The sequence below is a fragment of the Leptinotarsa decemlineata genome, unplaced genomic scaffold, assembly GCF_025532065.1.
Source record: "Leptinotarsa decemlineata unplaced genomic scaffold, Ldec_3_MD MMD2_tig00002159_RagTag_RagTag, whole genome shotgun sequence".
In the NCBI taxonomy this organism is placed as follows: domain Eukaryota; kingdom Metazoa; phylum Arthropoda; class Insecta; order Coleoptera; family Chrysomelidae; genus Leptinotarsa; species Leptinotarsa decemlineata.
This window is the reverse complement of record NW_027412574.1, coordinates 2,947,029-2,970,716: the sequence shown is the minus strand read 5'-3', so window position 1 is coordinate 2,970,716 and position 23,688 is coordinate 2,947,029. Positions and strand designations below refer to the sequence as shown.

Genomic DNA, 23,688 nt, shown 5'->3' with positions numbered 1-23,688 from the left:
AGAGCTAATTTTTCGTTGGATATACAATGAAAATTCAAATGAATACAATTTTTTCAAGTTATGAAAGAGCAACATGAATTATGATTTGAAAAAATGGATCCCCAATATCAACTACAAGTGGTAGAAACAATTGTTGATTAACAAATCCGTTTTTAGGTATTATTTTTTTTAATAAACGATTTTTTTAAAATCATAATTTGCATCAAGGATTATGTTTAGATTTTTTTTAATTATCGTATAAACAACACATTTGTTTACAACAATTTCTGTTGATAGCAGATAAAAATTTAAAAAAAAAAATGTTTCATGTAGCTTCTGATCCTGAAAAAACGCATCGATGTTAATAATTGAAAAAACATATTTCCAATCATTAATGAATTCCAACGGAAATCTATTCTGAGACCTGTCAAAAATAGCTCTAAAAAATTTTCAGATTTGTTATTCAACAATGTTTGCACTAGCATTGTTCCTGCTCAAGTAGAAAACAATTGTTAATTAACTAATGCAAAATTAACTGGAAAATCATTATAAAAATTCATTGATCGCGGATTACTGTTCATTCATGTATCCAGTAAGTACCTGAATTTTTTCGATTCTTAATTTTGATATTTATTAATTGGAATAATATTAATTGGAATAAAGGTCCAAAGTTTGGGTGTCTCGCGCAAGCCAGAGTAGGTACCCGTTTTATGACAAATTCTCAACCCTCTGAAAGAATTATAAATATTGGGTCAACAGTTTCGACATTGAAAATTTACCCTTTTTTTTAATCTTTTTCCCATTTGAAAAATGTAGAATGTTTATTGGGATATTTGCAAAAAACCAAACCCCATTTTTTCAGTTAATTGTTCATAACTTTTGCAGTTTTTGCCAGCGGCACTTGAATTCTTTCAAAAATCATCTACATGTTATTTCAAATCGAATGACACTGTTCATATTTTTTGGAGGCGGAAAAGAAAGTTTGATTTGAAATGCATTTTGAACTAGACTTCGGATTGTTCTAATTTCTCATGTATATTTTGCGAATTCTAGATGACAGCTCAGGAGACAAATTTCAGGAAGAAAGTAATACAAATCATGAAATTATGAAACAACAAAAATTAAATAGCGCTCCAATGCGACTTCATTGATTCCAGTGATTTTTCAGCTGCAGGAAAACCCGGAAAAACCTGCAGCACCACATCATCTGGAGATCTTGATCTGCCAATGTCCTCTCTTTCATAAAACAAAATGTGAGGTGTCTCCAGAGGCTCCAATAAATTCAAGTCATCGCCAGAACTCTTAGGGACACGACTATCGTCAAACTTAAACCAGTCCTTGGCAATAAATACAGTTGATCATCATCCATTAAAAGTTCCATTTTCTGATGATTTAACAACAAGCTTTGCACGGACTGGTTATCAGTCATACTAGGAAACGCTAGTTACAGTTCCAGAAAATCACATACATTTTTGCTATCTTGAATATTTACTACAAAGTAAACAAGTATTTTTCTAGCAAAAAATCTACAAACACAAGACGAGATAGACTGTATGGAATCATTCAATCCAGAGCGGTCAGAAGTATCGATTCTGGAAGGTTCGGGTAATAACTCCGCTGAAATTATTTGCCGTTTCTACAATGTGTGGGGTAGTAGTCTCATCATCACTAGAGTCCATTTTAATGATCTTTCATTGACGTATAGATGAAATTTTTCCACAGTACTCAATAATTGTGACATATATCTAGCTAATATGTGAAAAATGCAACCATAATTTTCTCATAAAAACCTTATATTCTTGACATATGCAAAGTGTGGTTGGATAGTGGAATGTGTATCAGTTTTTGATCGAACTATCCTGAGTTCGATTCCGAATCAAGTCAAGAATGATATTCCACATAAGTAGAGGGGAAAAGACGGGTCTGGACCTCCTCCCAAGGGTATGCCCCCCCAGATACACACCACTGACTGTGACCTTGATTCGTTTTTTTATTCTCTGCCTATGAGTTGACCTTGAGTTGTGTGTAACATGATGAGGTGAAACCCCTTTTTTACTCTCCGCCCATGACTGGCATTGAGATGTGTGTGATTTGGCCTTGCATGGTCACATGACCTTGGAAATTTCCTAAGCGATTTCGAGCTACGAACACGTCATATGACCTTGGGAGAAAATTCTGATCGATATTGACCTCGGAACACGTCATATGACCTTAAACACAAAGTGTGGATAGACAACCGGCTTTGCCCTTGATACATGAGCTCAAATATAAAGAAGATGTAACCTTGAACCCCTTCCCTCCTGATAATTTTTCTATAAGTATGGAGTTTCATACACATTCAGTTCATATAATCTCAAGTGTTCGAATAGGTGATCAGTATTTGTTGAGTTTCAAGGTGATAACGAGAAGTAACTAGCAATCCAAGTAGTGAGTGTTGACATCGTCATAGAGGTGAACATATTTTTTATATTCTTGAACTGTAATTTTCACTATTTTTTTTTGAAATGGATAATTTGAAATTTGACATTGAAAAGATTAATTTTGCAATTAATCAACAAAATGAAGTTTTAGAGCAGAGATCCATAACATCATTGATTGTCGATAAGGGTTATAAAATTGAAAAAATGACTATGCTTTCTACACGATATGGTAAATCCATCCAAGTAGTTTTATTCGATGAGGAAAGTAATACTTCCTTCAAATCGTGGCTACCAAAACGTGTCACAGAGCAATTCACAGAGGACATTATTCGTGAAGTGAATTCAACCAAATCTAAATTCATTTTTACATATATGGGTCAAAGTTCTCAGGATTATCCTGGTGCCAAGACCCGCTCATTGGTAAAATTTGATATTTTAGATTGATGGTGTTGATTGTGTCTTTATTCTCTTTGTAAATAGTGAAAATATGGTTTATTTATATGAAATATGTATCAACTCTCTCGCTTCAATCATGGTCAAATTTCAAGTGAGTGTTTTTTTTCCATTCACAATATATCTCCCAAACTAATGAATGTGATTTGTGTTTTTTCAGAGCTGTTCATTCTGCAAATATGTGGATGCAATATTCAGCACAAGAGTGGCCGGAAGCTGTGGATTTGGATTCTGCCATAAGAAAAATGGCTTGGGAAATGGCTGATCTGAGTTTTGACGCTCTACATTCATCAAATTATGATTTAAGTGTATGTTATGATGCTGAGGAGGTGCGAAAACTTTTGGAGCTTAGTGAAAAGTATGAACTTGGTGTGGCATTGTGTCATAAATATTCGTATGGAAGCAGGAATTTGGATGACTTCTGTAAGCTAATAATTGAAGCAGACTTGAAACATTTTCTTTACGATATATGCACATACCTGCCGCAGAATATTATAGAGAAATATCAATTGGAACCGCGAAGCCCTAACCCACAACTGGAAGAATCATTAACTGATGGTGATGTAAATAATTGAAATCTGTTGTATATGGTATGAATAAAATAATGTTGCATATTTGCCTATATCTAGTGAATAAAAGACAAAAAATAATTATTGATTGTTTTATTATTTATCGAATATTTCATGATGAATTACATGTCAATCTTATTATAATCCAGTCTGAACAGAGCCGTTAAGAGCATTATATGATAAAACAGCATCGTGGAGGATGAGTGCATATACTTTGGTGTTTGCTGGAAACTTCACCTTGCGTGTTTCAAATTCTATTTTGATGTCGACAGTGGATGACTTCATAGCATCGGGTTGATGGGAGCAGTCGATGATGAATAGTGGATTGTTGCGAAAGCTGCCAATATCCATCATCGGCTCACTCATAATTTTATCGTAGTAGCTGCGTTGGAAGTTTTCATATGCATAGTAGGCTGATGAGTCTAACTTCTTATCGAAATCCAGATTCCAACGCTCATATGGATATACTTCAGAGTTCAGAGATAGTCGAATATTATTAATATTCACATGTGAGAATTTAGTTACATCTTTTGATATATTTTCGGATTGATTAGTATTTTGAAAGCCGATAATGATATATCGTGGTCTTTCGAGACTGTTGGTTGTCTTCACAGCCCATATATCTGAGGATGTATCACGAAGTGTGGGTAATTCATAAAGGTCCCACATACGATAAGCCACCTTCACTTTAGCATTATTAGAATTTTTATTGATGCGATTCAATAGTTTCAATTTTTGGCGATCTTCCGGCACAATGTGTCTGATTCTCCATTCTATTTTATTGATTTCTAAATCTGCATCAACTTCTCCTATGAATGAATTTTTGAATGAGCGTGCTATAATCAAAATGAGCTCCTGCTTCACATTCAATATCCCTTTATTGTAATCTTCAGCAAAACCCATGAGATACTTCAAGGGTAATTTGCCGCTGAATACATTGCTGACGGAATCCAATATATCTTGTTTATTCACATCAAGACCCCATCCTATCGGTAGTAGTGAATTTGCTTGTGTTTGTCCGAATGATATCATCGTTTTCATTGTTGTAGTTATACCAGGTTTTCGAACAACGACCACTTGTTCACCCCCCATTTCATAGCGAATTTCATCGAAGAGAAAAGCGAGGGCGTTATTGGATAGGTAGCACTGCTTCGTGGTATCAGATGGTGTGAACTTCCCCTCGATATAAATGTAACTGTCTGCTATATCCAGTATAAGATCTTGAAAATTGATTGGAATTCTTATTTCATCTGAATTTTTGTAATATGGTGAACCATACGGCTTATATGTATGCTCATGATGGCTAATGAGGGAATGGTCGAACATTGGCTCTTCGAATACCTCCAATTTATCACTTGTGGTGATGGTAGCCATGTTATTACTATTTTTTATATCGCACCTTCAAACCAATGGATTTGAGAAAGTTCACGCTACTAGCACTTATTCTATATCTTGACCGTTTGGCTAACATATGTGGAATGAATCGACTTTTAGATTTCCCCTCCTTTAAATGCACATGACTATACTCTCCACCAAATGCATTACGTTGATTCATCAGCTGCCGCTGCTGCAATCGATGACTATTAAAGCACAATCCCATTTTTTTTTACAATACTTGTAGAGTTTATATCTTCATCAAATATTATCATCTGCACAGCGCTGGGAAGTAATAAATACTGAGTTACTATTTTATCAGTTTCAGCTTTATATTGATTTTTTCACAGATGATCATCGCTCACCATCGTTTTTGGTCAATTGTTTGGATACTTATCGAGGGTTGTTTTTTCAAATCAGATTGCATCGATTTGATATCCTTTTCCATATGCTCACAATTTCTCACAGTTTCTACTAACTTCAGTCCAAGCGCAATGAGATCTTTTCTAACAGATGAGGAATGTGTTTCTACTCTATCTAATCTCAAATTAATTTTATCAATGTCAGAATCTATTTCTCCTCTAATCTTTGAGATGTAAAAACCAACATAATCACGATTAACACAATCCGTACTCTCTTCAGGTTGTGCTATATTTTTCAAACGTTTATTTTCCATATCGAAGTTTCCATCGGAAGTCAATTTGAAACCGGCTCCAGGTGGTCCTCGCAAAACAGTATTTGAAACAGCCTTACTTCTGCGACCAAACTTATCGATGCTTCCTCCACTCATTTTTGTGATACACTTATGACTGTCGTTGATGTTGTGATTCAACATATAAGAAATGATGATTGTTATAGCTTTATCAATTCCAATTTAACTATTATTTTTTCACCATTGAAATTGATCAGCTTACCATTATCATCCAATATGCGTAGAGTGATATTGTCGAGATACTGACGACCCCCAGGTTGGATTGGCATATATATAATATTTTGTGGCTCTTTGGTGAGTTTGTAACCGGGCTCTACATCAATATCAAATTCAAAGATGCTATGGATTTCATCACCATTTGAATATGCTCCAGCTGTAACATTACAATCCACACGAATTATTCTTACCTTATTGATATTCACAGGCAATGTTGATTCGTGTGTTTCACCACAACCGAACACATTATTATCAAACCCCAGAAGTTCAGCAATGGTGTTTTCATGTTTGAGATTGATGAAATATTTGGAGCGCATTTCGCATTTCAGAGTGTTGTTGTTTGCATGTAGGAGAAATACTTCGTTGATATTTTCTTCATCCCCATTTTCTAGTTTCACTTCTTTGGATTTGATGAATCTTTGAATCACCTTATTGATTTCATCAATTTCATAAGCCCCAGGTGGAATTTTTATAATAGTGGGGGGTGAGTTTATTGTCTGCGAATAGCCGATAACATTATTCTTAGCATCTACATTAAATATGGAGTTGTAAGAGTAGAAACCATGTAATCCCAGACCATAATTACTGGTGGCATCCAATTCGATGGGAGGGTAGAAGTTGGCGCTCAACTCGCTAGAGTATCCCGACAATGAAAACGTACGTGACATGACTGATGAATTTTCACTGATTCAAGTCTTTTTATTGCTGACAGCAGAAATTGTGGAGTAATCGTTGCTTTTTCGGCGATCTATCCATATCACTATGTGTGACTACATTCACATCATTCACTTTACAATAACAACAGAAAATTTTTCTTGTAGGTGGACCATCATTCACATCAGAAATACAGCTGCTGCCGCCGCTGGAATCATTGTAATGCTCTTGGCAGTACTGATACTTCATCACATCAATATCATTTTGTAGGTTTTGTGGTAACTTATCCCATACAGATGCAATTTCATGTGATGCACACCCAATCAACACCTCTTTCGGCATATCAGCGAGTTGTTCTTTACTCATTTTTCGTAAAGTGCGTGCTCTGGAATATGCGATCAATGAATGACTCATCCTCTTGATACTCTTTCTGTCCTGTGCTGGTGTTATTTCCATGATTTGTTCTGGAGAAACTTCAAACACAAATGACCACACCATACTGTGTTGAATTGTTGTTTACGCTCATAGTTATAAGTAATAGTATTGATAGAATTTGATCCCTTATAGAAATAGTAAATCAATTCTTTGGGAGGGGGTAAATCACCAAAACTATCAAAATATTTCACAGAAGTGCCGCTTTTTCTGTATGCTACCCAATGTGTTCCTCGGCCATGTCGACTATCCAGATTTACTATAGCAGATTCATATCGGCGTGGTCCTGATTTTGGTAAATCATCACGCATATATACCCCCCGAAAATATGGAATCATCATTTTCTTAGCGTGATAGATGAGGTCGATGTTGGAGAGAGCTCTTTGAGGTAGCAAATCTATGAGTTTTTTGGATTTTGAGGTTTCAGATATAGTCCTAATCCTTTACGGTAAGGTTTCAAGTAGATACCACTCCCTTGTTTACCTAAAGCAATTGCCTCCATGTGTTTATTATGTCGATTTGTTTCACTCAACTGCTCCCTACTCGCTCTGGCTGCTTGAACTGCTTTCGTTATGCCAGCTGTAGCACCAGCTAAACTTCCTAACGCTGATAAACCAGCAAAAATTGGAATGAGTGGTAGTATTCCACCAATTTTAGGAATTGGTATGATTCGAGGTGTGCGAATTCTCTTTTTGCCACCTGCATCTCGCGTATATTTGCGTGCAGCTTTTAATGCAATTTCAGTTGCTTTTTTAGAATTTTTGACAATAAATTCACTTCCTCCCGCTTTGTGTAAAACATCGCGCACTTTCTTAACGATTCCAGATCCAAAAGCTATTAACTTAGAATCTTTTAATTTTTTTGTAGCTTTTTTTTTCTTGATAGGACGTTTTTTTTGTATGCGCGACGGCTTGGATGGTGACTTGCAACCCATACCAAATCGACGTTTTCCCTTCATTATATTTGTAATTAGCCAAGCGGCTCCTTTCTCTCCAATAGAAGCGTCTTTTGCCTTGAATCGATTCCAAGAACTTTCAGCAAGTTCCTGATCCGCTATGTGTCTAGCTACAAGATTGTTGGGATTATGTGAATATGCAATATCGTGTTTTTTGCATGCAACATCCAGTTGATTGACACCTGGATCACCTCTCACCAATCTTTTCTGCAATTTGGTGCCGGGACCGCAATACTGATAGCCAGGTAAGTGTAATTCGAATGGTAGATTATTAATGAGTGAATTTACCAATCCTCTACCAACTTTATTCGAATGCAATTTAGTAGATCTGCATCGGTTCATAACCCCCATTTAAATAAAGAAATCGATATGGAACCCTGCTTATATAGTCTCCAACTGTCATACAATGCGCATACTACAGCAAAAGCAACAATTTTCCATCGATAATTTCGATGAAAAAGTGGGTTGTGGATCGGGAAGTGGTGTCAAACAGCGTCATGGATCTTTACTTCCACTATCCATTCGCGGACTGATTATTGGACCTTCTAATTGTGGCAAAACAAATGTTATGATTTCTCTGCTGACTCATCCTCTAGGATTACGATTTGCAAATGTTTATCTGTATTCAAAATCTCTTTATCAACCTAAATATGAGTATTTACGTGAAGTGCTAACTCCAATTAGAGGATTGGGATTTTACACCTTCGCCAATAACGCAGGTGAAATAGTAGAACCGTCAGATGCCAAAGCGGATTCGATATTCATTTTTGATGATGTTATGTGTGAGAAACAGGATGTTATACGATCATATTTCAGTATGGGTCGTCATAAAAATGTGGATTGTTTCTATCTAGCCCAAACATATTCACGAGTCCCAAAACAATTGATTCGAGATAATGCAAATTTTATTGTGCTGTTCAAACAAGATGATATGAATCTCAATCATATTTTTTCCGACCATGTGTCACCAGATGTTACATTCAAGCAATTTCAAGATATGTGTGCGAGATGTTGGAAAGATAAATATGGATTTTTAGTAATTGATAAGGATCGAGAAGTGCTAGATGGACGTTATCGAAAAGGATTTGACGCTTTCATATATCCTTGACGTTCTTGAAATAATTGATTCATTCAAGTGCTGGATAGTGTAGACAACACTTCATTGTACTCATTTTCGGAGTGAAAACAATATGGAGGGGAAAAATGATGACGAAATATGTTTAAAAAGAAAATTAATTGAAGCAACGGATGCCGTTCGAAAGAAATTCAATTATATCAAGAATAGTCGCCAAGGTGATCAATCAACACTCGAGAGAATCTACGAGCCAATAATAACACCATTGAAAGCAATATCTGCCAATACTGGAGGATTATCTCAAATGAATGGAGTTATACAGAAAACAGATAGTGGTACACCATTCACCGCTAAAACTATAATTAAAAGTGAGTTGAAACCAAAATTTGAAGGTGCTTTTTCGAAGCCTCATCAATCTTCTCAATTGTCAACTTCAAATTCAGAATCACCAAATGCACTTGATAATGGTGATGAAGTACAAATGCATATACAAAAGTTACTATCAGGAAATCCCTCATACGATACAGTCTTTGGAGTACACATGAACACTGATACGGGAAATTTACAAATGGGTGTAGCTGATGTGGAATTTATCGATGAGAAAATTGTGTTCAAGAAAAATGGTAAAACTATTGCCACATATCAGGGCACACCAAAATTATATAAATTGATATTCATGAAAGTACCATCGGGAAATATTCCCTCTTCCGATATGAGCACTTATGGTGATATACTCAAATTAACAAAGGCGGCATATAAATATAATGAAAGAAAACAGGGTCTACTATCGAATAATTGGAAGAAATATCGTGAAATAATTCTACCACTATTATCCAATGGAAACCCTCTGCCAAACTCTAGTAGAGAAGGTGCTGGCATGATCAAACCGCCAACCCAAAAAAAATATATCAGAAATAAGCATATAGATTATGTATATTGGAATAAACTCGAAGAATTGATTGATCGCCTTCGATTACTTTGGAGTTCACGAATGGCTGGTCATACCGGCCACGATAATGAAATATTGTCCATAATTGAGGAATTACGTGAAGAAGGATTAGTCTATTAATCACAAAGTCATAAACACAGAATCAGTTTGTGAAACTGACTCATCACTAAATGATTTGAGGAATGTGGAAATGTGAATTAGCGTTATAACTGAATTGATTGGTACTTTTACTGAGCGAGTTGATGAATTTGATCAGTCAGTAATTAAACCTGCACTTGAACAGTAGAGAAGTGAATCCTTAACATAATAATCTTGAGTAATATGAGTGATGCAAAATGGGAGATTGTGAAAGAAATACATAAGCCAGCGCGTCGAAATTTTCCCCGTCGAAAGACAATAATAAAGGGATTTTCGGACTTGTGGCAGATGGATTTGATGGAAATGCAATCATATGCTAAAGAAAATAACGGGAATAGATACATACTCATAGTAATCAATTGTTATTCAAAATATGTATGGTCAAAACCGTTGAAAAATAAATCTGCTGATTCAGTTACTGCAGCTATGGCAAGTGTGTTGGAAGATGCAAAGCATGTGCCGAGAAACTTACAATCTGATCACGGTAGTGAGTTCTATAATTCAAAATTTTCATCGTTAATGAGAAAACACCATATCAATCATTACTCAACATTCAGCACAAAAAAAGCTTCAATTGCCGAACGAGTTATCAGAACTTTGAAAAGTTGGCTTTATAAACAATTTTCACTTCAAGGCCATTACAAGTGGTTGAAAGTTCTTCCTAAAATTACCAATCAATATAACAACAAAGTTCATCGCACCATTGGCATGAAGCCTGCAGAGGTAAAACCATCTACAAAATTGTTCGTTTATACAAAATCTGAGAAGCCAAGTGGTAAACGTGAAAAAAGTCAATTCAAAATTGGAGATATGGTACGAATTAGTAAATTTAAAAACATATTCGCCAAAGGCTATACTGCAAACTTCACCACTGAACTTTTTAAAGTTGTGAAAATTAATAGTACAGACCCTATAACTTATGAGCTAGAAGATGTGAATGGACATCCAATCAAAGGTTGCTTTTATAAAATGGAGTTGAATAAAGCGAAAGATCCCAATACATATTTGGTTGAACGAGTTTTGAAAAAGAAAGGACGTCGCCTATTTGTGAAATGGTTGGGATTTTCTGGAGATCATAACTCTTGGATTGATGAAAATTCATTAATGTAATTGCAGTATTATTGTTTTTGATGAAAAATAAAGATATATAAATGAAATTGATTTTTTTTTTTGAATTTTGATTTTAAATAGTAAAAAAAACAAACAATATTCAAACTGATTTTATTCATCACATTTATATCTATTAATGCATTTGTTTAATTATTAGCGTTCGTTGTGATAGGTGGCACCATAACCAATGGAATGTAAGATCGAATAACGTTGCCATAGATTTCTAGTCTCCTCATCTGATCTTCACTCTCCAAACACCAACAATCCCGGAAGTGAAAGTTCTCATCGGGATGGAAATCACCAACATTTTCACATAATATCCATCCATTTCTACACATACTACATAAATTGTTCCAACAATCTACTTTGTAGTTATCACAACGCATACAACGTTGAATTAGTAACTCGCGATTTGATGCACAATTCACACACATACTTCTACAAATTCCTATATTGTTATACACGATTTTGGTAAAACATTTGTAGCACTGATGATGGACGCATACTTCAGGAGATGAATCATTTGACGTCTTCGGAATTGTGAATGGACTCGGAACTGGAACTGGATTCTCCAACACACATCTACGACACAAACCAGTACATGGATTAATATACGTCTCAGGCCAATAACCTTGACAATTATTACAAAATATAGTTTTATCAATTTTAATTGGATCGCCACACACTTTCGGTTTTGAATTCCATTCTTTCGGAAAAGGCATATTAGTATTCACTATTAGATGGTGCAATATTCAACTGACAAATTCAACTGCACTCTCATGAACCTATTTTTCCTATCATAAACTCATAGAGAGAATAGAGGGAGAAGAGTGGTGGGGCTACCACCTCCACAATCGAACAAATCATAAAAATCGAATGCTGATTCTGAAACTTCACTTCACTAGTACTATTAGTAACTTCAAGCTTTTCACTCAGAAATAAAGAAAAATGAATTCTGCAAAAATTAATGAAGTTTTGACAAGGTTGACACTTGAAGATGAAAATAATTGGTTTTCGGATGAAGAAGACGAACTTCCCAACATCATTATCGAAGGAGAAGATAACATCGGAGGAGAAATCGATATATTCGATGTAGCACAAGAAGATGGTGGAGCCATAGCTGCTGCTGATAATTTGCAGGATAATGAAGGTGTAATGGATCCAGAACTTGAAGATGAAGGCATTGATGATGATCCAGCGACAGACAATGGCAACATTATAATAGGGAGCCGGTGGATGAACATTAGTGAGACAGTGGAAAATAATTTAGATCTGTACTGTGTGACGGACTCTCATGTGCGTATACGAACCATTAATGATAGCATCCACACATTATGTTGGTGTTGTTTTAGATTTTATTCCCATCGAAATAGAAATAATGGTGGCGAATATGAACATATGGATTTACATTACACTATATCGATGATGGAAATAACACAAACTTGGTGTGAATCTTGTGACAGACCTCTGACGAATTTTCGCCGTTTAGATGCATGCATTATTTGTAACAATGTCCCTGCACAATGAAATGTTATAATAAATATCATTGATTTCACTATTGTTGATGTTATTTTAATAATGAACCTTTTGATGGATAAGAAAAAAGTCCTTCTCAAAAAATATGATTGACACAATATACATGATAAACTAAAGTATATTGTTGAGACATCCAAGTTTTTTTCTTAAAAAATAATTGTATTCTAGTCGACGATTTGAATTCAATTGAATTCTTCTTCAGAGCTCAAAAAGTCGTTTTTTTCGTGTTGATGATATTAATAATTTAAAACCTATCAGAGATAGTAGATATTTGAAAAATAAAAATCATTGCAACAACAAATTTTCGAGACAACATCAACACAAAACGAGATGAAACAAACAATTGGCTTTATCTTTATATTCATCATTCATTTTTCACATTGAATTTTGTATTGAACTTACCTAATTTTTTTCTAACATCTATAAGTGATAGATATGAGTAATCAGTTTTCAATAAAATAATGTCTTAGGTTGAACACTGCCCCAAATCACGCAGTATTCCGTGTGCACCAACCAAATTATGTACACTCCGAGTACACTAGCGTAACCTAACCATTCTGATCATCATCGATAACGACTATTTCAGGATCTGGAGAATCAGCTATCATAATGATTTCTGGGGGGTCGGCGAATTGATTTTGTACAATTTCTTCATCCAAATACGGTTCCATAAGGTCAGGGCTGGGTGAATCCCGAAAGATTGGAAAAAATTCATTCATCACACCAAAGTCGCCGTCGCTATCATTTGGGTCGTCAAATAGACCGTATTCGTCAGCGTCGAATTCGAAACCACGGTCCTCATCCAAATCAATTGTGGTGTCTGAATATCCATCGAAGTTGTTGTCCACACCCGTTGAATTGATAATTTCAACTTGAATGTCTCCATAAGCTGAATCCTCAGAAGGAACGAAATATGGTTCACTCGTTGAATCGGCTTCTTGCACAACCGGTGTTACTTGATTCATGATGAGGGAACAAGTGGTCTGTTACTTGCAGTGTGAAGCTGAAAATCTCCAATCTTTCGACATTGACAATGAATGACATCACAAATCCTTGGGATATTTCCCAAGGATTTGTCACATGACCTCGATATATGAACACAACTTATTTATATCTCATATGACCTTGTGTTATGAAATGTCATATACCCTCCGACATGGAGTTTTGGCCTTGGTTTTACTTGATTCATTATGAGGGAACAAGTGGTCAGTTACTTGCAATGTAAAGCTGAAAACTTCCAATCTTTCGACATTGACAATGAATAACATCACAAATCCTTGGGATATGTGTGTCATATGACCTTGATTATATTTTGTGTCACATGACCTCGATATATGAACACAACATATTTATATCTCATATGACCTTGTGTTATGAAATGTCATATACCCTCCGACATGGAGTTTTGGCCTTGGTTTTACTATCTCATACGACCTTGTGTTATGAAATGTCATATACCCTCTGACATGGAGTTTTAACCCTAACGATTGACTTTGTTTTCGACAGATAACTTTTGAATGTAATGAATGATAATCTCATTCTGTTTTCTGAAAAATAACCATTGATTTGTCTTCATCTGAGTCATCCATCTCAATATAGGATGTAGAATTTTTTTTTTATCTGTGGCATTGACGACATTTAATAATCAATGCTACAATCATTTTAATTTTTTCAGAGATTGAAAATAACTTTCTAATTGTTACTTTTATATATTTTTTAAATAATCAGATTTGCACTTTTAGTTATGAGTAGAAAGTAAGATACATAAATATTATTTGTTTTCTAGAAATAAAAATGACTAATCATTATTTTCCTTATTTATTTTTCAAAATATAAAATATACTTTTTTACATATAAATAGAAATTGCATAACATAACTTTATTTTGTTTTTTTTAAACTAAATGATTAACTGATACATTCATTATTCATTTTTTCAAATATGAATAATCAATTTTACACTTTTAAATATGACTAGAAAGTGACACTCACATATAACTTTATTAGCAACATACAAAAAAAAATATTTACAAAATATTTATTGGGGGAGATTTCTCGACACGATTGCTCTGAATAATACAGATATGAAAATAATATAGAAAATATTATGATACATGAATTGCAAATGTATAGGGAAAGATAAAAATTTTTACAAGAGATGTAAGATGGAATTTTCATGTATCTCCTTACTGAAGATTTCCAATTGTCGAATTTTGGGAGAAAGTTTTTTCATGTGAGCAGATCTCTCTCGTTGAGCTGCTCTCATTTGTTCACATTCCACTTTGAGGAGAGAAACTTGCTCTTCCAGTTCAACAAGTTTTTCCTTCTTCGCTCTATATTCCGTTTCGAAGCCATTGTAAGCGTGATACATCTCTAGAAATTTGTCTCTCCTGGATCTCATAAATGAAAACCAATCGTCTGAGTTTTCGAGGTCAATCGTTGGGGGAGGCGTGCTTCCAGCACTAACATTATCGTATTCAGGAACCTGTGGAATGAAAGGATATGATGAACTAACATCTTGTCGTGTTTGAGTAATGATAATTACCTGATGGAGTGATGTAGAAGGTCCTGCTATGACTTCCATCTCTCTCACTTTTATCGACTTGACTTTATCCCTTTTTTCGTGTTTCGCCTTGTGTCTCCTTCTAGATGGCGACTTCGAGGTAGACTTTTTAGACTTCTTCGCCTTCTTCATTATTTTTTCATCACTCTCCATTTTTTTTCTTTTTCGTCTCTCAAGGTCATCATCCGAACTGTTCTGAATGATTGAACTATGTGGAGATCCCATATTCTTTGAATATGTTTCCTCCATCTCTAATATGTTACTCACAACAGTTTGTGATAAGTTCGGAAGTGACTCATCAAGATTCTGGGTGTGAGTCGCCATCACATTATCAATGTTTGAGGGATTGTCATTCATCTCCACATGGTTTGGATTGAATCCATTTAAAAATGATTTAGCATTGTGCATCTGCTGAATGGAAGTCATCACCGGTTGTGGTATCTCCCCGCCTTCCTGAATGATCACGTTCTGGTGGACAATTACATCCCTGCGCTCCATTTCACACATTTCTGATCGGTTCACAGAGCTTGATGGTTTTAATAAAGCTTCTTTCAACAAAGACATGGTTCTGAAATCAAAAAATAATAGACAATATAATATGATTAAATTTAATTAGCTAACAAAAAAGTTTTCATCTTTTCTTTTCATCACCTTGATACAAAACAGTGGAAATCTTTCAGAAAAAGCAATTTCAAAAGAGGTAACTATATACGAAGAAGTAACTTTTAATCACAATGTACCCTTTCTAAAACAACTACTTTCAAAAAAACATTGAATTACATGAAACAAAAATTACATTCAAATCAATTACTTTCATATGAACACTGAATCATACAAAAAAAAAAACTTTATAGAAAAACAAAAACCGTTCTTTACCAAAATTATTCTCATCTTAAAATATAACCTTTTCAGTTTGATATGAATAATATAGTAGGTTGTACTTACATCGAGATGAATTTTCAGCTGCTAAGATTTGAAGGCTTTGATGGAGTTGCTTCACCTGCCTGCTTTATTGAACTGAAAGGAAGGAATCAATTTCAAAAAAGAATTCCATATAACATCATCAAAATCTCAATGACCTTTTAGAAACCTTCAAACTTGTTTCACACTTTTCAAGGTTGTATTACGTTCACATAAAAACCAATGACCTTTTAGAAACCTTCAAACTTGTTTCACACTTTTCAAGGTTGTATTACGTTCACATAAAAAACAACTACTTTCATAGAAAACAATGAATTATATGAAAAAAAACTCTGAACTGATAATTTGATATGAACACTGAATTATACAAAAAAAAAATTTTGAAACTGAAAAGAAGGAAGCAATTTCAGAAAAGAATTTCATATATCATCGTCACATCTCAACTTCCTTTCAGAAACATTCAAATTTTGTTCAGAATATTCAAGGTTATATTAAGTATAAATAAAAACTCTCTTTCGAAAACATCTACTTTCATCAAAATCAGTTGATTTACACAAAAAAAAATACTTTTGGAATAGATAATTTTATATGAACACTGAATTGAATACAAATTAGAAATTCAAAAAACTAAACACTCCTAAAATTATAACCCTTTCAATTCGAAATGAATAATATAGTACACTGTACTTACATTGAGATAACTTCAACTGCTAAGAATCGTTGATGATTATTGGGTTGCTTGAGTCAACTATATCACTTGACTTGAGTGTGTCACTGCAAGTTAGTTCGATGGGTAAGAGATACTAAAACAGAATGATGTGTCGTCCCTTCTGATTCTGTTCTGCTGTTCGGAAAGGTCAGCCCTTTCTGGTGGGGATTGAATTCGAGTCTTATGATTTGTCCCAACGATACAAAATTGAAAATGGAAGAAAAGGGTAGTAACAGTTTATTGTTGGTAGAAACTAATTTGAGATTTTACAATTGTTCAGAGTTCAGGGTCATATAATCACAAAATTGTTAGAATTCCGCCTTTATCACCCTATAAAAACTTCCCGAATATCCTAATGGACATTTCGACGGTTTCTACCTCAATTATGTCAATGCACCTCTGAACGTGCTAATGAATTTTACGATCAGGGTTTCCTACCCGAATTTTTTTTCAAATAAACCATTCAACCTCTTGCATCCCTTCAATAAAATAATATTGTCTAGACACGCTATAAAAGTTCCTGAATGGACTCTTCGAGGGTTTCTATCTCAAATATGCCAATGCACTTCTGAACGTGCTAATGGATTTTACGGTCAGGGTTTCCTACCCGAATTTTTTCTTCAAATAAACCAATCATCCTTTGGCATACCTTCAATGAAATAATGAGATTGAGTAGAATACTGCACCATATAATCATAAAATAGTTTCTCTCCAAAAATAAACCAAACAACCTTTTGCATCCCTTCAATAAAAGAATGAAAATTGTCTCGACATCAACAGCATATAATGATAAAATATTTTTTCTCCAAATAACTAAACATCTTCTCGCTTCCTTTCATTAAAATAATGAAATTGTCTAGACTTCAGAGACATATAATCATAAATTTTTGTTTGAATATCGATATTTTCTACCCACAAAGTTACAAAACTCAGATACTAAACATCCTTTTTTCCCAAAAATGGCGAATACGCGCAATTGTCAGTTTTTGGAATAAAATATAATAACTGAATATTTTTTCTAAATCATATACTCGCGCTAAACTAATTGTGACTCAATCACTTATGAACATGAAATCTTAATTCTAATTTATAGTGACACCACAAACGATTTGAACGATTCTTTTCGTCAAATATGAATTTTCCAAAATGTTAAAAGCAAAAATTAGATTTGTAAAATTCAATTACTCGATTGCTCTTCCAATAATGCAATAAGGAGATCTAGGTTTTCATCGATGGTATTGTTGGAATCTTTCATTACTTCCAAAAGAATTCTCAGATTCTGTTGGGAGCTTGTTTGATAAAATTCAATATCGGAATGACCCCAAGGTAATGTTTTGGTAGTATTCGGAATTATGAATCTTTTATCATCGTTATGCGACAGAGCGACTTTATTACACATCAAAGTATAAATATCATGTAAATCACTTCTGAATACATTCATCTTTCGCAATATTGTTCCACCTGTTTCAACAATCCTAATGTAATCGTCAATTGAAATCCGATTTTTAATCACGGATTTTTTGACACCCTTAGCCCTTTTAATTTCATTTGACACACTTTGGATGTGATATGCTTTTGCTCCAGTCCCATGAAAACTAATAATAGTATCGTTTGGAAGTTCGTCTTTCATATTTCCAATTACCGACTTCCTAACTGGCACATGGAACTTATTTTCCAACGGATAGTTGGAAGTGTCAAATTTATCAACATTCTCAATGATAAATTCATAAAAATTATCTGTCATTATTTTCAAAATCAAAGAGTCTGTGTCGGTGTAGAGAAGAGAAGAACGTGATCCGAAATGTTTTTTAATAACATCATAGAAAAAGTCGTAAATGACAGTTTTCGACATATCCAATATACTAAACCCCAGATACAATGGTTTGTTGTAACAAACCTTAACTTTATCCATATGTATGACTACAAAGTCTTCTGCAATTATGGATAATGTTTTGAAATTAGGGCGAGCTATCAAAGCGTTAGCACCCATTCCTCCCCGTATAGATTCCCAATGTGTAACAATTCGAATGTCTCTCCTGTTGTAAACATTTTCCAAAGTTTTCCCATAAATAGAGTTCACATTTAATTTGAAGTAATTCTTCTCAAACTTATTGGTGGCTTCATTTCTCAGTTTAGTATTTAAATCGATATATTTTTTCAACCATTGTGACTGATCGAATCTGAGAACTCTATGGGTTCTAATCAGCTTTAAACCATTACGAAGCGCCTGTTTCAAATTTCTATAATGAACGATATATTTATTTTTATCATTCAAATTAGGTATAAGTTTGGCTATTTTAGACTTTGACCCAGGCGGTATGATACTTTCAACCAAAAATGGTAAGTCTGAATGTAAATCGTGCATTTCAACGGGGTAGTGAATATCAACTTCAAGAATGTATCCTTGAGAATTTTCATCTGGAATACTGACGATATCTAGTTTACTTATTTCATCGGAGGTCAACCATGTGAACCCTCCAAAAGGTAGTGATTGAGACATGCTATGACCATACAGATTTGTTGCATCCAAATACATGATAAATGATGAAGCTTCATTAGGATTATAATTCGGAAGGAATTGATTATTTGCAATGTGCTGTCTCTCCGAACATTGACTAACACCGCCACGAATACCTTTTTGAAAAAAATGCACCATGTCTATATCAGTTAATAATTCCAACTTGATGCCTGTATATTTCAACATAGCGTCCCAAGAAAGTCCTGGAGATGTGAAATAATGTGCAGGATCCAATTTATATGTACTCAAACTCATGTTTCTGAAATTTTCGAAAATATCACACAGTAATAGAACATCTGATTTTAAGTAAATATCAGAATATTCACCCAAATCACGACAATTGAATGTTTTCCATACCTGCTTCACTCTATCATATTCATTATCAGAAATATGTCTTTCATTCAGTTTGTCAAAAAAGTCCGCCTTTGATGGTATAGATGAATAATTCAATTTATCTAAAGAATCGATGAAACTGTATGGAAAAACACCTTTCTGTCTCATAAGTTTAAATTTATCATTTTCTGGAAAATGTTTTCTCATTTCCACAAAATGTTTCTCATCTAAATTATCGCCCAACTCTTGAAGAGATGCACTCATAAATTTGAAACTATCAATGAACCTTAATTTCAAAAATACTTTTTTCAATTGCCCATTTCGATTTAATTTGTTTTCCATAAATAAATGTTTCGTGAAAGAAATATATTTCTCTTTAGTTTGAGCGAGGACGTCAACTTTACTTTTATTGGTGCATAAATCTTTTATGAACAAGTGACAGTCATACCCACTGAGATTATGGAAAATGATCGGAATGAAATTGGGCAATTTGAAATTGAGATTACATATGGAATGTGTTGCCCCAATATTTTTTTTTCCTGTCAGGTGACAATGATCACGGATTTTAATGTCATTCTCTTCGAATGTCTTTCCACATATAGCACATGTAGTGGCATTATTGAAATCATTTTCTTCCTCAACAGTCAAAGGGTTCATTGGAACGATATTTTTCAAATATTTGTGATATATATTGGTGACGTCAGCCTCCAACTTTGAAATGAAAACTTTAGATGCATCAGCCCCTCTATACAATACGAATTTTGAAATTGAATCATCAAAAGAGCACTTTATGAAATATGAGAAAGCGTATGGTTCATGAAGATAGGTTCGATTTGTGAAAGACTTAGCAGGATTTGGCTCATTTGTGTGCAGTGGTTTAAGGATTGATTCAAAATCTCCATACACCGTGAATGGAACCCTCAACTGTTTCTCAATATTTTCAAATTTCAAAATATTCTCAGGTACGCATTCACCGAATTTATCAACTCTGAATTTAGGGGTTGGTGTTGTTGTCGATATGTGATTACAATCATTCAATTGATGTCGCAATAAACCCCGCTCATTACTAAAGTATAATAAACAACCATCACAGAAATATTTTCTATGTTCATGTGCTGATATTTGAGATGATACTAATCTCGATAAATCTTTAATCCAACAATAATGACTGTTACCAGAATCATCCATTATATTAAGCAGATTCACATGACTATTAAGTCTACGTTTCGAATAATGTAACGGGCCTACAACATCATATGAATCTTTACCGTTTTTGAAACATTTTTCTAAACCATAAACATTGATAGAGCAATCATTCATAATCTCAAATTTAGGAATATCTTTCAACTTTACTGGAAAATCCATACCTGCTACATTCAACACGGTAGAGAAGTGAGGATAAGATGAAATTTCACACACTCTCACACTGGCAGGATACAAAGCTGAAGTTACAGCCCATGCAAAACAGTATTGATCTTGATTAATAACATTCACAACACTTTTCTTCAACTCAATGAATTTGGGTAACTTGATATAAGAAGAGCCTCCAAGGGGACTATACTTGTTAACATTTACTTCCATAAACAGAATTTCCTCGATAGTCCAACCTGAAAATTTATTTTCTCTTCACATCTAATAACCAATTTTGTGAATACATCACTTACCTGAATCTCGATGTTGAAATTCCATTGCTTGAGCAGTTAAAGCATCAATAAAAATGTTATAAATCACATTCAAATCCATCGATTGATCGACAACTTGATTGGGACTATTGAATGATTTTACTTCTAAATTCTCCTTAGTTTGAAGATAGTAACGTCCAAACACCTCCATATTGACTTTCACACTTTTATGGATAACTAACACTTCTTCGAGTAGTTTAAAAACTTTTTGCTTCAATTCATTGAAAAATGTTGGGTAATCAATGTGACGGTTTTGACTATCCACTCTATAGCTCACAATTCTACACTTGAATGCTGTGCGTATGATTTTAACACCGTCCCCATATTGAATACATGCATTTGTTCTATGTTGCAAAGTCCTCCGATGAATATTCATCTGATCACTTGCAATATTCAAATTGCAACACAAACAGGTTTGCATTTCTGGAGATAATGGAGCGTTTAACCTAGGCCTCTTCGACATTGATGGTCCTTCATTATTTGCAAGAATACATGATTCTCGCTGATGACGACGCAAGTTATCACTCCGAGTGAAACTATTTCCACATTCACTACACGTATACATCTTTTATATAATACCACACGATTATGATGAGAATACGGACAAAAAAGAAACATTCACAACACACATGTTATATGTGCATAACCCCCCACTCCAATGCAAGGTAAATCTACGTCATTTTATTAAATATCACTCAAACTCAAGGTAATACATCAGTAATATCGTTCAAAATTTTTCCCAAGGTCATATGACGTGTTCGAAGCTCGAAATCGCTTAGGAAATTTCCAAGGTCATGTGACCATGCAAGGCCAAATCATAGCTGTACAGTAAAAAGCGGTTCACGGTCATGACATCACACAAATCTCAATGCCAGTCATGGGCGGGGAGTAAAAAAGGGGTTTCACCTCATTACACATCTCAATGCCAGTCATGGGCGGAGAGTAAAAAAGGGGTTTCACCTCATCATGTTACACACAACTCAAGGTCAACTCATAGGCAGAGAATAAAAAAACGAATCAAGGTCACAGTCAGTGGTGTGTATCTGGGGGGGCATACCCTTGGGAGGAGGTCCAGACCCGTCTTTCCCCCTCTACTCACATAGTTTAGTGTATATGCACGGAATTTACAACTTCCTGGTTTTATATGTATAGTACGGAATATGATGTTTTCTGTATTGATAGTAAAAAAATAACATTCCATAGTACCTTGGTACTATCCTCGACAAGAAGATAACATGGAACTCTCATCTACAGAGTAGAGCAAAAAGAGCATACGTGGCTTATGAGCAATGTCGGAGGACCCCATGCGCGTGCATGGGGTCTTTCACACCGTGTGGTCACCTGGATCTACACTGCAATAATAAGACCTATGTTAACGTATCGAGCCATTGCATGGGGAACGAAAGTTTTACAAGCAACGGCCATCCAAAAATTATATCAAATACAGCGACTGGCTTGTTTAAACATCACAGAAGCCATGACAACAACACCAACCGCGGCAATGGAATTAATCACGGGTCTGATACCTCTAGATCTGTACGATAGGGAGGTTGAGTTAATGGCCATGGTACGATTGCGCACGGCTGGTGTAAACTTCGAAGTAAAAATGGGTCAATTGAGGCTGGGCCTATAGCGGGAAGCGCTTACTGCGCAACCTCTGCTGCAGGCAACAAGTGATGCAATTGAACCCACATTTGTGTTAAATAAACCCTAAAAAATACAAATTCAGCAGAACACAGAGTCAGATGCTACAAATGTAATGCGGATTTATACAGACGGCTCAAAAACCAAAGAAGGCTCAGGATGTGGAGTGTACTCCAGATCACTTAGCCTAAGGGTTAAGTGGGGAATGGGAAGAAATACCAGCGTGGTCCAAACAGAACTGGCTGGTATCTCAATCGCCATAAAGAAATAACCAAGAAAGGAATTTCTGGCAAAAACATAACAACCTGCACTGATAGCAGACAAGCACTATTAGCCTCTAACAGACAGCGTGTTACCTCAGGGCTAGTACTAGAGTGCCACCAAGATTTAGCCAAATCCTCGGTAGATAATAACATTATCCTGAGGTGGGTTAAAGGGCACGACAGGAGTAAAGGTAATCGCATTGCCGACTCTTTAGCCAAGGAAGTGGCTGGACTAAGAATTTTAGGACCCAGTGGCACCCACGGCCTGATGACTTCGACAATTGCGGAACTAGTCAAATGTTACACCCATGCTCAATCCTTGAAGAGATGGGATGGAATCAAAGGATGCGATCTTGCCAGGATCACCTTGGGTGACCCTGGGAAGCTGGCGCCGAAGAAATATCTGGCGATGACCAGAAAAAATATACGCCTTACAGTAGGATTTCTGACTGGCCACTGTCAGCTAAGGAAACACCTCCATAATA

General features: G+C 35.0%; 3 protein-coding genes across 4 annotated transcripts; 1 reads left to right on the top strand and 2 right to left on the bottom strand.

The window, feature by feature from the left end:
• The first annotated feature begins 2,808 nt into the window (after window positions 1-2,808).
• On the top strand, window positions 2,809-3,505 carry LOC141482985 (uncharacterized). Its single transcript, XM_074177060.1, has 2 exons — window positions 2,809-2,946; window positions 3,013-3,505. The coding sequence occupies exons 1-2, from the start codon at window positions 2,900-2,902 to the stop codon at window positions 3,425-3,427; spliced, it is 462 nt and encodes a 153-aa protein (XP_074033161.1). The 5' UTR covers window positions 2,809-2,899; the 3' UTR covers window positions 3,428-3,505.
• Window positions 3,506-14,433: 10,928 nt separating this feature from the next.
• Window positions 14,434-17,064, bottom strand: LOC141482984 (uncharacterized). Of its 2 annotated transcripts, XM_074177059.1 has the most exons (4): window positions 16,746-17,064; window positions 16,079-16,150; window positions 15,116-15,701; window positions 14,434-15,055 (listed from the first exon to the last, which is right to left on the bottom strand). In XM_074177059.1, the coding sequence occupies exons 3-4, from the start codon at window positions 15,695-15,697 to the stop codon at window positions 14,720-14,722; spliced, it is 918 nt and encodes a 305-aa protein (XP_074033160.1). In that variant the 5' UTR covers window positions 15,698-15,701; window positions 16,079-16,150; window positions 16,746-17,064; the 3' UTR covers window positions 14,434-14,719. The 2 variants fall into 2 exon arrangements, with proteins under 2 accessions (XP_074033160.1, XP_074033159.1); XM_074177058.1 differs by lacking the exon at window positions 16,746-17,064 and having other exon boundaries at window positions 16,079-16,328.
• Window positions 17,065-17,692: 628 nt separating this feature from the next.
• Window positions 17,693-22,389, bottom strand: LOC141482983 (uncharacterized). Its single transcript, XM_074177056.1, has 2 exons — window positions 21,279-22,389; window positions 17,693-21,221 (listed from the first exon to the last, which is right to left on the bottom strand). Exons 1-2 carry the CDS (start codon window positions 21,859-21,861, stop codon window positions 17,941-17,943), a joined length of 3,864 nt encoding a protein of 1,287 aa, XP_074033157.1. The 5' UTR covers window positions 21,862-22,389; the 3' UTR covers window positions 17,693-17,940.
• Window positions 22,390-23,688: the final 1,299 nt, after the last annotated feature.

What these genes read in the sequence shown, in the direction of transcription:
- LOC141482985 (XM_074177060.1), top strand. Translation starts at nt 2,900, where the DNA reads ATGAAATATGTATCAACTCTCTCGCTTCAATCATGGTCAAATTTCAA. An exon ending in CAATCATGGTCAAATTTCAA is followed by an intron (nt 2,947 to 3,012) that starts GTGAGTGTTTTT and finishes GTGTTTTTTCAG; the next exon opens with AGCTGTTCATTCTGCAAATA.
- LOC141482983 (XM_074177056.1), bottom strand. Translation starts at nt 21,861, where the DNA reads ATGTATACGTGTAGTGAATGTGGAAATAGTTTCACTCGGAGTGATAAC. An exon ending in ATTTCAACATCGAGATTCAG is followed by an intron (nt 21,222 to 21,278) that starts GTAAGTGATGTA and finishes ATAAATTTTCAG; the next exon opens with GTTGGACTATCGAGGAAATT.
- LOC141482984 (XM_074177059.1), bottom strand. Translation starts at nt 15,697, where the DNA reads ATGTCTTTGTTGAAAGAAGCTTTATTAAAACCATCAAGCTCTGTGAAC. An exon ending in CTTCTACATCACTCCATCAG is followed by an intron (nt 15,056 to 15,115) that starts GTAATTATCATT and finishes TTCATTCCACAG; the next exon opens with GTTCCTGAATACGATAATGT.